This window comes from Lissotriton helveticus, chromosome 1_1 (genome assembly GCF_964261635.1).
Source record: "Lissotriton helveticus chromosome 1_1, aLisHel1.1, whole genome shotgun sequence".
NCBI classification, from domain to species: Eukaryota; Metazoa; Chordata; class Amphibia; order Caudata; family Salamandridae; genus Lissotriton; species Lissotriton helveticus.
This window is the reverse complement of record NC_136057.1, coordinates 2,097,958,804-2,097,976,970: the sequence shown is the minus strand read 5'-3', so window position 1 is coordinate 2,097,976,970 and position 18,167 is coordinate 2,097,958,804. Positions and strand designations below refer to the sequence as shown.

Below are 18,167 nucleotides of genomic sequence, written 5' to 3'. Positions count from 1 at the left end.
CGAGAATTCAAGTCCACAAGTTAAAAATCGAGTTTTGAAAGTCGAAAGTACATGGCAAGCTAGTACTCCGTCCCAGATGTTACAGATGCTTCAGTACCACCAGAATAGAATCAGAGAAGAGCAAGAACACGAGAGAAGACGTATGAAAGACACGAAAATGAAAGTACTAGTTGCGCAATCTGTTCCTCAAGACAGTCAGAAGAGGGGTCCGAATCAAGCCAGTCATCCTGCAATTCCCGTTAAAGGGACATGCAATTATTGTAAACAGCCAGGTCATTTAATAAACGAGTGTGCAGTTCTGAAACACAACATAGCCACTGGTAAAACTAAAGAAAGACCACGTCCGCCTAGACAAGAACAAGTTTCACAGACTTCTCAGCCACAGAATGCACAACAGACAGTTCCAGCACCGCAGCCTATCGCTGCAACACAGCATGTTACACAGCAGATGTACCAGTATGCACAGTCAGAGTATCCAGAGTATCAAGCGTATTCATGAAACAGCCTAGAGAGGGAGGTAGGCTTGCCTCTCATCGAGATTCCTGTAGATCAAGAAGGTCCCTATGTTCATAGTCAAGTATTAGGGAAAGACAGAAAGTTTCTGATTGATACAGGGGCAAGTAGGACGACTATCAGTCACGACGAGGTTCCAGGGGCTCCGCTCTCAGGCTCTAGAAATGTTTCCCTTGGATTTTCAGGAAAGCCAATAGTTAACGAGATATCAAAACCAGTTACTCTAGAAGTAGGTCCATTGTCCCGAACTACTGACCTGTTACTTACGAAATCATGTCCAGAAAATTTGTTAGGCATTAAGACACTGAAAGAATTAGGTGCAGTTATTTGCTGCTCCCCAGAAGGAATACGTTTGTTTTTACGTGACTTTAAGGGTCACTATGTTTTACGAGATTTTGATCCAAGATTGTCTAATGTTCCGCAGCATCTATGGGCGCAAGGTCCAACTGATGTTGGTTTTATGCAGATCACACCCCATCGTGTGACTCTCAAACAAGGTACAGTCCTACCACGAATCAGACAGTACAGATTGCCACCTGAGGCTGTAGCAGCCTTATCCAAAATTATTGACGAGCTCATGGCTCAAGGAGTTGTTGTAGAAACTGACTCCAATGTATGTAATTCTCCTATCATTCCAGTCATGAAACGTACTGATCCAAATGCACCCCCAGTGTATCGATTAGTGATCGATCTTCGAGAACTTAATAAATGTATCATTCCCCAGTACCCAGTTGTTCCAGATATCTCATCTCTGTTGACAGCTATTGATCCTGAGGCAATATTCTTTACCGTAATCGACCTCAAGAATGCATTTTTCAGTGTCCCAATTCATCCAGACAGCCAGTACCTTTTCGGTTTTTGTTTAAATGGAAGGAGCTATAAATTCACACGAGCTCCTCAAGGTTTCACAGAAAGTCCTAGTATTTACAGTCAAGCACTCAAGAGACAACTAGACAATATTCACATGCCAACTGACACTGCCCTGCTCCAATATGTCGATGATCTACTGATCACAGCCCGCTCTGAACGTGACTGCGAGCGAGCATCACTTACAGTTCTGTATTTCCTAGCCGAGATGGGGCACAAGGTGTCCCCTTCGAAGCTTCAATTCTGTGTCCAGCAAGTGATCTACTTAGGCCACTTACTGTCCAAGTGGGGTAGGCAGTTGACACCTGATCGTATCCAGTTAATAGCGAGTCTTCCACAACCCAAGACACAGAAGGAGGTACGTGCTTTTATCGGCCTCACTTCTTACTGCAGACAATGGATTCCTCAGTATGCATTTCTAGCCAAGCCACTGATACAGTTAACGACACAGGAGGCAGCCGTATCGACTGTTCTCCCTTGGACATCTGAACATACACTTAGTTTTAATGAGCTAAAGAAAGCTTTATGCCAAGCTCCTGTTCTAGCTACACCGAACTACAGTAAGCCTTTTACACTTTTTGTCACAGAACGTGATGGTACAGCATTATCTGTTCTCACACAAGATCAAGCAGGACAATACAAGCCCTGTGCTTATTTTTCGAGCACACTAGATCCAGTAGCCCAGGCGCTGCCTGCGTGCCTCAAGTCAGTTGCAGCCACAGCACTAGCTATCAGACAAAGTGATTCCATAGTATTAGGACACTCCTTGACAGTACAAGTTCCACACTCCGTGGAAGTTCTTCTAAACCGAACACAGACTCAGCACTTGACAATTGCACGTTTAACAGGTTATGAATTGACACTGTTCCAGCCACACATAGAAATCAGACGCTGCAACGTTCTAAATCCTGCTACACTGTTACCGTCAGTTACTTCAAATCCTGCCACACATGACTGTGTGGAAGTAGTTAACACCATGACCAAGCCAAGACAAGACCTGACAGATATTCCATTACCAGATCCCGACCTGACACTTTATGTGGATGGTTCATGTATGAGAACAAGTACAGGAGAACTAGTAGCCGCGTATGCAGTGACTACTGACACTGAAGTTATAGAGACACACCGTATTGACACCCTGTCTGCTCAAGCAGCAGAGCTAGTTGCTCTGACTCAAGCCTGCATACACGCCAAGAACCTGAAAGTTAATATTTACACAGATTCACGTTACGCATTCGGAGTTGTACACGACTTCGGAGTGCTCTGGCAAGAGAGAGGTTTCATGACTTCTCATGGGACCAAGATTCAGCATGGTCTCCTTATTCAAGCTCTGTTAGATGCAATACATTTACCGACAGCTATCGCTATCATGAAGTGCAAAGCACATACGAAAGTTACAGACATTATTTCTCAAGGAAATGATCTAGCAGATCGAACAGCCAAGCTCACAGCTCAGACATCAGACATACCAGTTAACAAGACACCGACATCCACTCTAGAACAGACTACTTGTATGACAGTTAAGGACCCCACTCAAGATGTCATAGATATCCAGTTACATGCTACTCCCGAAGAAATCAAGAAATGGTCCGAACAAGGAGGGGTCCAGACAGATCAGGGATGGGTGACGAAGGGAAAAGCCACATGGTTTCTCCCCGACTCTATGGTTCAAGTCATTATCAATACCGCACATAGTCCAGCACATTTAGGAGAAAAAGCTATGTTAGACAGTATCCAGAACATTTGGTTTAACAAGCATTTACGAGCTGCAGCCAAGCAGAAAGTCCGTACCTGTATGATATGTTGCCAGTTCAACCCAGGTAAAAGTGTCCCGGTGGAACAAGGTGGATTCCAGCCCCCTGACCACCCTTTTGAAGTCCTCCAGATGGATTACATTCAGATGGAGCGATGTCGAGGTTTCAAGTATGTCCTTGTAGTTGTATGCGCTTTGTCCAGGTGGACAGAAGCATATCCAGTCCCAGATTACACAGCCGCGACCACTGCCAAGCAGTTGGTTCGTGAATATTTCCCTCGTTATGGACTCCCTAGGGTCGTGTATTCTGATAACGGCCAGCCATTCTCATCCGAACTTATGAAGCACGTTTCCCTTTTGTTAGGGTACCAGTGGAAGTTCCATTGTGTACGCCATCCAGAAGCAGCCGGTCTCGTAGAGAGACATAATCAAACCTTGAAAATACGTATTGCCAAAATTTGTCAAGACAAAGGTGTAGACTGGTTAGTTGCCCTGCCAGTTGCTTTGTTTTATATGCGCATGGTCGCACACTCCAGATCAGGTCTGTCTCCTTATGAGGTCGTATTCGTCCGCCCCCCGAACGTGTGGGGTACACCTAGACCCCGAAGTATTACAGATGTTTCCAGTAATATGCTGACAGATTACCTAGCTTCCTTGATGTCTGCCCTACACTCTTGTCGTTCACAGGTTGCCGCTGCATTTCCCGACAATACTGAAGTCAAGCCACACGAGGTCCTTCCCGGCACCCTGGTTTTAATCCGGAATTTCGATCGTTCAAGTCCGCTGGAGCCTCGCTGGAAGGAGCCGAAGTTAGTCCTTTTGACCACCCGTACGGCCGTGAAGTTGGAAGGAAGAAAAGGCTGGGTGCATCTGTCTCATGTCAAGAAATTTCATGGACTAAGACCTAAAACTTTAAATAACACTTCTACAGGCACTTTTATCAAGGACTGTCCCGCTAATGACTTTGATTCAAATCCTTCCCTGTTAGAGAAAACTCCGCAGCAGGAGTATAAACAGAAGCTTCGGTCTAGTAAAATAAGTCAGCCAGTTTAATTGTCTAAGTCCCCCTGGGTGAAACGGTTAGACAGGTATCTGACATGTATGAGATAGACCCCCATAGTGAGAGAGTTAGTCAAAACTCAATCCGATGTATCGTTTTTCTAAGTTTTATATTGTTTTTAAGCTTGATGGTTACCTGCACAAGTTATGCATTTCATTTATGTTTTCCAATTTCTCATGTAAATATGTTTTCAAACGCTACAGTAGAGCACACGTTTAGTGATCTGCCTCCTCACGAACTATCCTATCGTCTTGCTATGCGCAACAATACATTTATCCGTATGTTACATTATTCACACCAGACCAGCAATGCCACTAATTGTTGGGTGTGTGGTCGACTCCCCCCTTTCCAGACACCGAAGGGAGTTCTGCCACTGTTTCCTTATCCGTTTTCACATAATGGTTCATGTGGAGCCTGGTCCACGTTAACGTCATCCTCAAATGATATGTCCTTTCTGAACAGTACATGTTTTCCAGACAAGCAAGGTCTTCCCCACAGAACAGGGTTAGATCTAGAAAATGAAGTTTATAATTTGGGTAATTATTCTTCGAATTTTATGGTCCTGAATGTTCAGTCTGATCCTACTCCAGACTTACCTGCTATTTCAGTACTACCAGTCAAAGGCGAATTATGTGTCAGAAATAATGGTTCCGTACATGTAGGACATAGTGATTGTACTACTATTGTCAAGTATAGTGACAGTGGGAAATCTATTTTCAAAGCTTCACGTCATTCTTATTTTGTTTGTGGTCAGACCGCATATGTTCGTCTGCCCCTCGATTGGGAGGGAACCTGTTACATTGCCTTCCTACTGCCACCAGTTTTCCTAGCCCCATCTGATTATCATAGAAACACACATCTAGTACACATTAGACATAGAAGGGAGATCGAGTCCCCGATTGTCGATCAAACTGAAACTGCTCTAGAACAGTATACAGATTTCAATAAAGGATTCTTTTTCTTTATAGGACCTATCCAGAATAGTAAGTTAATACGTAGATTGACCAGAACCCTTGAAGCAGTAGTGAATGAGACTGCCTCTGCTCTAGGTAACTTAACCGAAGAGCAATCTGCTATGAGATTTGTCGTGCTCCAGAATCGTCTCGTTCTTGACGTCATACTGGCCGATAGAGGAGGAGCATGTAGAGTCATCGGATCTAGTTGCTGCATTTTCATTCCTAATAACGCGCCGTCTGTTTATTCAGCTATAACCAGACTTCATAAAATTGCCCATCAGTTACACCAGAATCCAGGCACCTGGACATGGTCCGGTTGGTTTTGGAGTATAATTTCTGCCTGGGGATGGAAAATATTGTCATTTCTAGGTATTGCAGTAGCGATCATATTCAGTTGCTGCCTCTGTATACAATGTGGCCCTGCGATTTGCGGCATTTGTGCTACCTCTTGTATTCCTAGTCCCAAGTCCCGTCCTAGATCCCGTTCCAAGAAAATTCGAGACGAGCAAATGATACTGTATGAAATGATAGATGGTATCATGAATATTGATGTTTCCTGATGGAAACGTAGGGCACAAGGAGGGAATGTGGAAAAGTAAATTTTGCCATGTTATATGTGCCTACGTGTTCCCCATGTTATGTTATATGTGCATGATTAATATGCATATGTATTCCCCATGATCGATTAAAGACGCAATTACAGTTGTGTCCATCTCTAGTATGCCAGTTCCCAGTTTTCGTGAATACAACGAATATCAGGCCTATGTAAAGTTACGTTGCCACGTTTCACAGTGTGCACGTTATTTCATTATAAAGTCCCCGTTTCTAGGCCTCAAAAGGGCCCGGACTCCGATTCAGCTCCTGTCTTCTGAACCCTCTCCGAGGAGCGATACAGCCCCCACCTGTATCCCTGACCCTTCACTTACTTCCTGCCTCACAGTGCCCGGCTCGGCCTGGCTCTGCCTCCAGTCTGCCAAGAGTATGTTATGATTCTAGTTATCAGTCCAGCCCTCCTTCTCTGCATTCCTAAGCTACTGAATCGCATCAATAGTTTCCGTCATGGTCTAGCCTTTACGTCTCCATGTAAGAGAAATACTGTATTAATGGTCATTTAATATTCCTCAACACGCACTACATGTAGAATAATGCATGCACCAGTCTTAGAGTCTGTTAGCCTTTACCCTGATAACTCTTGGATTCTATCAATACGTTCTCTAAACATCAGATACTAGATAGTGTTTAGGTACATGTCGCTCTGACTCTCCAGACTTTAGTCTCTCCTTCTAGCGCAGAAGTCATAGCCCCCAGCTTCTCCCTAGTAACACGTCATTGCCAGCTTGCGCGCATCTCTAGGTTAGAGGTCCCGGCTCCTTAGGTAGCCCCCTCCATGTTTCCGCCCCATTTATGACATATTCTGTTACGTTTGCATTACATGCCTATGTATACGCCCTGTTCACGTCTCTTGTTACACCTACTTTCTGCCTTATCTTTCGCGACTGCTACAGGCCCTGCCCACTGCTACGCCTATTGTATTGAATACCATGTATTTTGTTTAACTATATATGCTTGTGCACTGTTATTAAAAGTTGCTAGCCATCCCAGATCTTGCCCGTGCAGGTTGTCCTGTTCCTGTCCTTTATGCTGTATTAAACCTGCAAACTCCAGCTACCTCGAATCTTGACTCTTATTTATTGAGCTATCTGTTATTGTATATCTAGTCAAAAATAGAGGTATTATTTATTTATTTACCACACCTTGATAAGCTCATACCGGACTACCATAGTGGAAGAACTTAATATGATACTGGATGTATGCATGCCAGTAGACCTCAAATTCGTCCTGCTGGGGATACCCACAGAGGTAGTCGTACCCAGAAGTAAACTTCTCTTTAGCAATCTGGGTATTGTGGCGGTGAAGCGAGATGTGGTCATACACTGGGGTGCCTCTGAGTTGCCCACCCTTGGTGAATGGAAAGTAGGAATTGGACCTCTATATGGTGGCAGAAAAATTACTTACAAGGCAAGAGTATGCCACAAGAAGTTGCATAGTGTGGGGATGCTGGCTCAAAAACTATGACACAGACATGAGAGGGGATGGGAATGGAGATGGCCTTCCTACATATAGTATCTCTGAATAATACTATTAATCAAAATGGAGACTCCAACCCACTGTGGTTAGACTGTGGTGGACACGCCGATACTGTACTGCGTTAACTGTGATTGTATGTTCAATCATATGTTGTATTGTTGAGGGATGCAATGTTTTTGTATCATGTATTGTTCCACAGAAATATCGAATAATAATAATAATGTTAAAAAATAAACTGTCTAAAAGTGTGTCTGGGAATGTTGAAGTGCTAGGTGGGGGTCTGTAAAGGAGTAGGAAGTTGCAGGAGGAGGATGGTGTAGGGTTGCATCAGGTAAAGAGGGCCTCACAACCTTGTATGGAGAAGTTGTCCGCTTCAGTGATATTTATTGTTTGCTTGAATGCAACAGCTAGGCCACATCCTCTTTTGTCTATAAGATTTTGTGTGATAGTTTGATAGCCTGGAGGAATGGCTTCATGCAACACTTGAGCCATGTCGTCCTCCAACCATGATTCAATTATGAAGAATAAGTTAGTTTTTTTGTCATAGATGTCATTCTTCTTTTTGAGAGTGATCGAGCATTTATTAGTAGGCAGTTTAGAGAATGTGTTTTGGTGATGGTTTTACCTTGTTTCGTAGAAGAGTGAGCAGTTTTTTGTGTGCCTGTAGTAGGTGTGTCCTTAGTGCTGATAATAGCTGTATGAGGATAGCAATAGTGTAGCTGTTCTATATCTTATTTCTCGTCCAGCAGGCTGAGCATGCATTTTGATGGGTCTGCCTGTGTAGGTGCTGGAGATGGTGGATGAGATTGAGTTGGTGAGCTGGGTTGTTTTTGTAGAGTAGACTTGTTGTGCAGTAGATCTGGAGATGTAAAGTTGTGAAGAGAGGCATGTTTACTTTGTTTGCGTCTGTTTAGGTTGGAAGGGATACAAGTTGGGGGGTGGATCAGCATGTGGGTAATGTTGTACGGTTCCAATTTGCCCATTGGATGAGAGGAGTTTAAAAGAGAGCTGCTGTGTTTCTGTATATGTTCGGTGTACCGAAGAGTGAAAGCTTGGCAGTAGAGTTAATTTAGGGTGTGTTTTATTTGTGTAGTCGAGGGTGGGAGTGGGTGTATGTTTTTATTTTGTGGCAGTGTTATGAGGTAGTGTGTGTGTGATTTTGTTGTGCTTGTGTGTGTTATATTTTGTTTTCGAGGAGTAGTGAGAAGAGATTAAGTATTTGTTTTCTGAGAAATATTTGTATGTAAAGTATTGTTGGCGAGTGGAAGCTGCAAGGTAAAGGGCTGGTGATGTGTTTTGGAAAAGAGTGTATGTGGTGTGAGAGGGGATGGACTATAGTTAATAGTGTTTGTGTTAGATTTGATCACTGGAAGTCAATATGTGTGGTGTAGTGCAGTATAAAGGTTGTGGGGTCGTGATTTTCTGGTAAAAAGTGGAGGAGCGTGTCTGTGGATGAAAAAATGGAAGGCTGAGTATAGGTTTGGTGGTGACAGAAAAGGGTCTGTTAGAGTAATTAGAGGGTAGAGCTTGAGCCTTGTATGAGTAGGGAATGTGTCTGGATGGGATATAGTTACGTATGGTGTAAATTGATTAGTGGTACGGGATAGACTTATGTTTTGTGAGTGAAGGTGCATTGTGTGGTAGTTGGGGTAGAAGGATGTAGAAGTGTGGTTTGTGGAGTTTTGACGTGGGCGATGAGACATTGGAATGTGTGTAGGGTTTGTTTGTAGTAAATGAGTAGAGTACATTTGCTGTGAGTGTGTTAATGTGATTGTTGATGGGTTAAGGTGTGTGCAAGTGAATGGAAAAAAGCGCAGCATTTTCGGCCCTAGGCCTGACCAATCCCAAACGGGCAACTGCCCCTGTCCCCCCTGCCCCTAGCCACGACACCCTGGTTGAGACGCCCTGAACCCTGACCTTAACTAATCCTAGTGAAGCCCTAACCATTAAGAAACCTTGCACCAAACCCTAGAGCCAGTTTGAGACCTGCCTCTATCAATCAATCACAGCCCTAGCCCTAGCCCTATTAGCTAATCCACTTGAGTTCAGCCTTTTATACAGTAGACCATGAGATACTTATCCAAAGAATGGGTGAAGCTGTAATAAAAGACAATTCTCTAATTTGGCTCACTTCCTTCCTTAAACACAGGGCATTTCAGGTCTGTGAAAACTCCTGTAATTCCTGATACCCTTTGAAGTGCGGGGTGCCGCAGGCTCCGCTCTGTCCCACACTTTTTAACCTATATATGTGCTTACTCGCTGACATCGTTCAGGAAATCGGCCTGTCAATTGCCTCCTATGCAGAAGATACGCAATTAGTTGTCTCACGCATACAGTGAAAAGGAGCCCATTACCAGCAGATAGCTCTGTTTAGAAAAAGTAGCCAGATGGATGGCAGGCTGCTTTCTCAAATTAAATGGGGGAAAAGACAGAGATTATGATGATGAATACCAGCTTCAACCCCCAGCTGACTCTTGAATGGCTGAAGTGTCTAGGCAATGCTCCAACCCCTAAGGCCCCCATTAAAAGCTTGGGTGTGTGGTTTGACAATTCCCTTTCTATGAAGCACAAGCAAAGAAACATGCCACCAGCTGTAGTGGCATTCTTATAACTTTTTGAAAAACCCTAGACCTACTTCCCCTTCCTTCCTAGTACTATTTCATATTGACTATGGGAATTCCCCATATCGTAGCTCCCCAAGTCACGTAAGAAAAAGACTCCAAGTTGTACAAAAAGCAGTGGCTCGGCTGCTGCTCAATGTTCCAAAACATATCTCTGCTAAAAATGCCTTAGTCACCTTGCACTGGGTCCCTGTTTGAAAACGGATGAAGTTCAAGGCGTTATGGCTAGTATATAGAGGACACCATACAAAGGGACCCTGTCTGGTAAGGGCCATGCTGATACCCTATACCCCAGCAGGGCTCTGAGGTCCTCCACTGCCTGATTTATGAAGGTTCCCCGAATACTAAGGACTCTGGGCAGATGCTCCTTCTCCTGTCTAGTGCCGGAACTATGGAACTCACTGTCCATCGAGCTTCGGATGATAGATAAGGAGATGCTGTTCAGGAAACAGCTAAATACATGTCTCTTACCCAATTAAGTAACATCTCAATAATACTGATCTCTGCTCATCACAGGTGCTTTGGCTGTGGTGTGGCTAGCGCTGGGGAGGCTTTGCTTAGCCACACGCATTAGAAATCTGTATTGTAGTAGTATAGTATGGTTGGCTGTTAAACAACCACTCTATAACCATTGTGGCAATGACATCAAATAATGAATCAAAGTCTTGGTTGTGTCGTAGGATAACTCTGTTATATGTTAAACACTGTTAAAGCAGGACTATATCTTCAGGGGTTTGTCACTAATTGCAACTGAATAATATTACTCTTAATTGTAAAATTATATGAAGTAGAATAAATTGTTCCAGTACATGCTGTGACATACTAAGGGAAACCTGAAGCTCGCGTTCTCTTTCCCTGTGGTGTGTATTGTATATGCTCAGGCGTGTAATGTAATAATTCCATGCATTCTCAAATATACTTGTGGGAGACTAGGACTATGCCTGTGGGTGTGCTTAGTCTTCAGTGATCCTTGGTGTAAAATTAACATGTGTGCATGCTCACATTACTTCTCTGTATACCATTAAACAATAGTATGCAGGAAGAAACCTAGCCTACAATCTTTTTTCTTTTAGGCATCCACATATGGATCGGAAATATCATCCGAAGCCTGTCGAGAACTTGGATTTTCCACCAATCTTCTATGCAGCTCCTGTGACCTTCTTGGCCAGTTCAACCTGGAAGATATTGAGCTATTTTGTAAACAGTGCTGTCAAGAGGAAGCCAAATTCGAATCAAAAAAGGTTTGCTTTGTACAAAAGGTTTTTGTGGTCATGTCAAAAGCTGTTTCATATTTTATGGATGAAATGTATTTTTCACAAATATCAGTCTTAAGTTAACTTGCAAATACCCTCTGTTTGGAGTATTTTTATATTGACTTGGTCCCAATGTGCTACTTATTTAATGACCAAATGAATACATACTCAATTAGCAATTTAGAATTTTTACTTTTAGGTTCATCATAGATAGTGTAATAGAAACAATGCTTAGATGGTCATTATCCCGTGCTGGAAAGACATTTTATTGACAACACCGCCTTTGACTTATAAAAGTTAGTGCCTGTTTATGAATTTCTGACAGTTTCAGTATGACTGACCTGAAACAGCATTCTATGATATTACAAAAGAGTTGTTCTTAGCTTTTGTGTAAACTATAAAATGTAGGATACTCGTAGTTTGAGAGTACTACTTGTTTGCGGATGATGAATAACCAAGTTTTTAGTAACATCTCTGTCTCAACAAATACCTCCTCTCGTGAGCTATTCAGGTGTCCGATGCAAAATGTGTCCGGGGTTCTAAAAATTTTACTAGACCAGCAGGTCTAGTAACTTGAATAATCTACTCCACCTAACTGGAATGTACTTGACCAATGAACTGGTCTCGAATTTCCTGATCCACTGTCTGTTCAAGGAAAGAGGTCAAATGTCAGTTTGTCTTTTGACTAATAGCTGTTTGGAAAATTGGGTTTATTTTTCTCTCTCTTACTAGAGTTAGAGGCTTTTGTCAAGTGAGCTGTCTGAAGCTGTCAGTTATTTTTCTCTAACACATAACATTAAAAAAATAGCCTGTAAATTAATATTACAAATATTTCAAAATATATTATGATTTACAAAAGTACATTCTTTTGTAATTAAGAAGTGTGATGCAAACAAAGAGTTAAATAGCAAAACAAACCAGAAAACCTTACTTGGTGATGTGCGAATGACACATATTTGCAGAAACACTGTTTCCAAACATCTTTTTGTACACTATATCGTTTTATCAGTAAAGCTGCATGTCATTGGGAAAGTTTGTGGCCATTTCAATGCAACAACTGCTGATGCCACTTCGTGCTTTAGTTATGTATTTATTAAAAGTGATCGTTTTTAAACATGATTTGAAAAACATTCCTGCCCCCTCTGATGAAAATGCCGTTCATGAACTAAGAGTCAAGTCATGTGTATCCTATATGTGGCTAGATTTGTATTATATATGGAAAGAAAGTTTAGTCTATTAAATCAAACAAAAAGTTTTTTTGTACAGCAGACATATTTGAAAGTGTTCTCGTATGTGATAACGAAGAAAATGGCGGCTCAATTAATTAAATTATTTGCCCACAATCACATAATTTGAAACCAGTTTATGGGTCAAGAACATTACAAATAGGTTGAGTTGATTATTTAAGTCACTAGACCTGCAGGTCTAGTAAGATTTTTGTGATTTTTCGAGGCCTGTACTGATATTAGTACCCCAGATGACGTTGAGGAGGAGGATCCTGAACTTCAGAAATTAGCTTGGAGAGTAGCCCTGGAAGCTAATATCTTAGCCATAGAAAAGGAGAGAGCAGAGATGAGTCTTGCACCCATCTCTGGCTGCAGCAAAGTTTTAAATAGGGAGAAAGAATACGTTTTTGACCCCAAAATCCCCAAAGGGAATGTCCCCATTATGTAAAAGATGATATCTCCAAGTGATTTACAGCCTTTGAGAGGGCTTGTAAGATGGGTAGACTCGGCCAGAAGTATTGGGGCTTTACTCTGGGGAACTATTTTCAGGAAAGTGTATGGATAGGCTCCTGACATTGGTTGAGAATGATGCTGAGCCCTATAACCTCATGAAAGATACATTGATTGAGGGCTTTGGACTCGCCACTGAGGAGTACAGGTTCAGGGAAATTCGCAAAACCTGGTGAAAATGTAACCAGGTGCAAGACTATGATGGGCTTTATTTTGAAAAAGCATCAGTTGAGTAACTGTTCCTGAAAAATTGCATCAGCAATTGGTGGACCTAGGTCCAGTCTCTTCCCAAGAATTGGGATAGAAGGCTGACCACTGGGTCGAGACACGGGTAACCAAGACAATTCATCGTGGGGTGACCAAAAGAAAGGGGTTTCTACACCCCCAAGGGAAACCTAGTGGCCAGTCTAAAGACAAAAACAGAGTCACCCAAAAACCTGTTCACGAGTGTGGGCCCTGAGACAATACACAGAATGATGGGTACCAGAGTAAGAACTGGAATATCAAGAAGGCTTGGTGCTTTAATGGCAAAGCCAATGAGCACTGAACTAGAGACTTTATCTGTTATAAATGAGCCCCCTTAGTGCACCTGCCGTTCCTACTGATTGGCAAGTCTCCAGATGGCATCATTGGTGTGCCCTGACCAAGTCAGAGTGCACACTGAAGCAACTCAAGTCCCCGAGGGTGGGGTGGATGTAATTGCCCCGGCTGTCTGGCCCAGTAATCTTGAGAAATAAATGCAACAAATCGCAAAAAAGGTACAAAGTTCCCCAGAGGAGCGATAAAAAGTATGTGTGTGCTAAGGAGGAGAACCAAGGCAGGGGACAAGATGTTCCCTTATTGGAACTAGAAGACCTCACACACCCAGACAGCTAGGTGTCATGCTTCATCATTGGTCTCCTGCTCCTCGTCAGACTGGCGCTGCAATGTCCGACTGGCGCCAAAAAGGCGCTCTTTGTTGGAGTTCTTTTGTTCCAGCCAATGGTTGAGTGCGTGTGAGGGGTCTGGGTAAAGGTGTAGTCGTGAAAAGGGTGGTGATATTAAAAGAAGGTGGGTCAGTCCACAAGGGTCTTTATTCACGTGGCTGACTCCCTTGGTTAAAAGGGTGGGAGGGGAGGTAGGGACTGTAAGGGGTACAGCTGACTAACTCAACCCTCTAAATAGGTCGACATGTTTCTTGCCTAACTGGCAATTCTTCAGGACCTCGAGTGCTCAGTACTACACAGTGAAAGACAACAAAAAAGACAAAAAGCAGAAACATACAACCTCACTGGGTCAGTAAGAATGCATGCTCTAACGGGGAGACCCTAGGAGTGTCCCTAATGGGCCCCGCAGTCTGTTCCCGTGGGGCTGCTCAATAAGGTAAGGTACCTGTAGTGTGAGCAGCCAGGGTCCGAAACCTACCCACACAAAGAGCGCTCCAAAGAGGTCCTGAAGAATTGCCAGTTAGACAAGAAACAAGTCGACCTATTTAGAGGGTTGAGTTAGTCAGCTGTACCCCTTACAGTCCCTACCTCCCCTCCCACCCTTTTAACCAAGGGAGTCAGCCAAGTGAATAAAGACCCTTGTGGACTCACCCACCTTCTTTTAATATCACCACCCTTTTCACGACTACACCTTTACCCAGACCACTCACACGCACTCAACCATTGGCTGGAACAAAAGAACTCCAACAAAGAGCGCCTTTTTGGCGCCAGTCGGACATTGCAGCGCCAGTCTGACGAGGAGCAGGAGACCAATGATGAAGCATGACACCTAGCTGTCTGGGTGTGTGAGGTCTTCTAGTTCCAATAAGGGAACATCTTGTCCCCTGCCTTGGTTCTCCTCCTTAGCACACACATACTTTTTATCGCTCCTCTGGGGAACTTTGTACCTTTTTGCGATTTGGTGGACTGGACATGTACACTGGATCCCTTTAAATATTGTCCATAAGTGGTTCCCACTTTTGAACTTATAAATAAATACAACAGCCACATATTATTGGGGTTAGAATTGAAGCACTGAGGGACACAGGTGCAAATGTCCCTGTGGTGATTGAGAAACTGATATACCTAGAACAGTATCTGACTGTTGAGACCTTCACAATCCTCAATGCTGACAACCAGACTAAGGTCCATCCAATGGCAATAGTGTCTTTGGAATGGGGAGGGGTTACTGGTCATAAGAAGGGGGTTGTACCATCTTCAATTCAATTCCTGTAGCATGTCTGCTAGGAAATAATCTGCAGTCCTCAGCCTGGGCTGAGGTCAAAATGAAAACCCATGCTGAGTATACCTGAATGGGTGTGTGTGAAAACAAGAGCATAGTGCAGAGCCCACTGTGAAAAAGAGGAGTTGGTGCCTGTAATAATGGCCCAATCATCCAAGAGAAAATGCAAGAAGTCTGGGAAGCCAGCTTCTGATCAGCCACAAGCTTGGGTCCCATCTCTTCAGGGAGAAAACATGTCGGCCCCAGCGGGGACTGAACCCCAGGTGCTTGGGCTTTACATGGCAGAGCTCTTAAGTTCAGGGAGTGATCCAGCGGGCTATAGGAAATGTATCATAAGCTACGCTACCCAACTCCACATTATACACCATCAATCAATAATCAATCACAAGGCCCATAAATCTAACATGACATATTTTGCCGTACTGAATCATGTGACCTAATTAACCTATACACAAATTATATACATTTATATACAACCGCGGTAAATGAATTCATCATACTTACAAACCCTACAAATTAATTAAGCCACTGTGGCGATAAGATCTAGCTATAGGTAACCTAAACTCAGGAAATAACAAGGCCAGCTTGTTTTCCAAAGTAAGATTTATTTAGCTACTTATTTGGAATATGATATTAGAAATTTTATTAAAGCATTTTTATTTGAATCATTGCAACTGGTTATGACAGTTTTTTATGAAAATCAAATATCATTGCAATTGAAAATTATTAGTTTGGCATTTTCAAAACCTAAGTCCCTAACTAGGCTAACTATAATGGAGAATTAAAAGTAAAGTCTTTTAGGGCTCTTACGTGCTCCAAGGAAAGTTCATCTGCACGACACCCTCATCAAAAGGTCAGCAAGGAGTAGCGGTAACTCTTCACGGGGTAAGAGTTTTTATACCTTTCTACGCTAAGCTAATCTAAGAAAATTTATTTTTCTCTGCTGAAAATCGGAGTCCCATTGGTCCAAAAGTGACAGGCAACGTGCCACCACATTTTCAGAATCTCAGTTCCGTCACGTTCTTAGAGACCATTGTCTCTAGCTTTCAAACAACGCAGTTGCCTCCAGTTTGCAACATAAGGTACAAAAAAGTTTTTGCTTCCTCAGATACGGTGTTGTCATAGGCCTCCTTGCCGGTTCCTGGCCTTGGCCTTACTCGACTAAAGGATTGTCAGCATCACGACAAATTGTTTCAGGCTAGAGGAACTCGTTGCCAACATGGACTCTTTCTGGCTCCAAGCAGATTATTTGTAAACGCAAATTTTCACTAGGCCCAATGCCTCTTTTAAAACGATCATATAAACAAACACAAAAGAATAATTAATGCAAGAAATATAGTTTGTTCTGTTGCCACCCGCCATTACTAATTATTAACCCATTAGTCTAAATTACCTAGCTGAAGCGTACAAATAAAGCAGCATTTATATCTACCATTCTTCATTTAATCCAGCAGGATTCTTTATGCACCTATATAGAATAGAGTGACACCACTTAGACAAGAAAGCAAAATAAGCACATGCCATTTCTCTTAAATCAGCCGCTATTAGTCATGACACAACAATATGTATCATCAAGGGGGTAGGGAGGTAGAGAGAAGATCCTTTCAATCTCCGTAGTTAACTCTTCTAATCATAAAGGGGAAAGGATCACTTGTCCTGCTTAAACCTTGGGTTTCACAAGGTGAGGAAATGATATCTCCCAAATATAACTCTCATACACGTGTATTTTTGGATGGTTCTCTCTCAGCGGTATATAGTGGGTACCCGCTATTTTACACGTGCGTGCGTAATCATCGAGTTATTTTATAGTATTGTGCACCCTCCACCAGGAGGTTTGGCCTTAGGTTTAAGGCAGTAGTGATCGTGAATAGGGGAGGGGTTGTGGTGATGGTAAGACTTAAAAAATCCGGACAGCCAGACTTAGGCAATTTTAATAGGTCTGGATTCGGACTTGGTTAAAAAGTTAATGGTGCACTTTTTGAATTGGTAAGGGGTTCAAGTGCATATCATGTATAAAAAGAGGTCAACATGTTTCAGCCCTTGGTAGTCAGAAGATCTTAGGCTTTCGTCAGGACCAATGGGGGTGAATAAATAGTGAAAAACAGACTTAGTGAGAAAGAAAAGGTAAATTGACCTGATCCTTCCGAATTCAAGGTTTCATTGTACCTGAATAATGAAAAAACACACACAAACAACAACAAATAGGGAGACAGGGTGCGGGAAAAAAACGTATTATATACAGTAGTTCCTCGTCGTTTTATAGGAACTCATAAATGGCAATGTTAAACCTCATACTCATTTCAGGCGTCAACTCTTCCTTTTCCATACTCCGATAGGTAGGGCTAGTACTGTATTGTAGTGCCCATAGTTTTAAAATAGTACTTTCTCAGTGCGTGGTTTAAGGTGAAAACTAGTAGGTGTGGCCGGTCTATGGTGGCTTGCATACCTCATACATACCATGCTCACTATCGCATATCACACGTGTGGTTATAAATGAATATAAGCATGCTCGTTTCAGTGTCAGAATACGTCTAGCAGTCGTTGTTGCAAAGTGCGTGGTGGAAGGCTATAATGGTGCCCAATGCGTAGCGCGCACTAATGCGTACCTTGTTTGGGATGAAGAAATACTTCATCGGGGATGGAGGCTTAACGAGAGAGGATTACTAGAAAAATATCAAAGGACAAGTAGTTACAAGCCGCGGTGTATACTTGCGGTTTGGTTCCCGTGTTGTAGATGGAATGCGCATCGCGTTACCTGTATTCCTTCTAACTCGGACTCTGCCGCATGTGCTGGCGCTGCCTCTCAATCACCCGGAACTACCAGGAGGTGCGGTTCCGGGTGGGTTTTAACACAACAATCATGGAAATGGAAGAGATACTTCCCGCTTTTTCAGTAACTTGTTGTTCTGATCTGGTACCGGGCAAATGAGACTAATTTAGAAATAAATAACAAGAATACCGAATTAGTTCAGATCAGATATTGGATTTAATTATGAAGTGTGATATTGCACGCCCAATGATTTGGCACGTTAAATTTGCTCGAGTGGTTCTTCACGGAATTATGAACCAATTGGACAGCCAAGGGATTATTACCAAAATGGGAAAAGCGGCC

General features: G+C 42.8%; 1 protein-coding gene across 1 annotated transcript in view; it reads left to right on the top strand.

The window, feature by feature from the left end:
• Positions 1–18,167, top strand: part of SELENOF (selenoprotein F) — a 202,082-nt gene that overhangs the window by 30,041 nt on the left and 153,874 nt on the right. Inside the window, exon 2 of the mRNA XM_078645917.1 lies at positions 10,932–11,099. Within this exon, the coding sequence (XP_078502043.1) occupies positions 10,932–11,099 (168 nt within the window). The remainder of the gene's footprint in view (positions 1–10,931; positions 11,100–18,167) is intronic.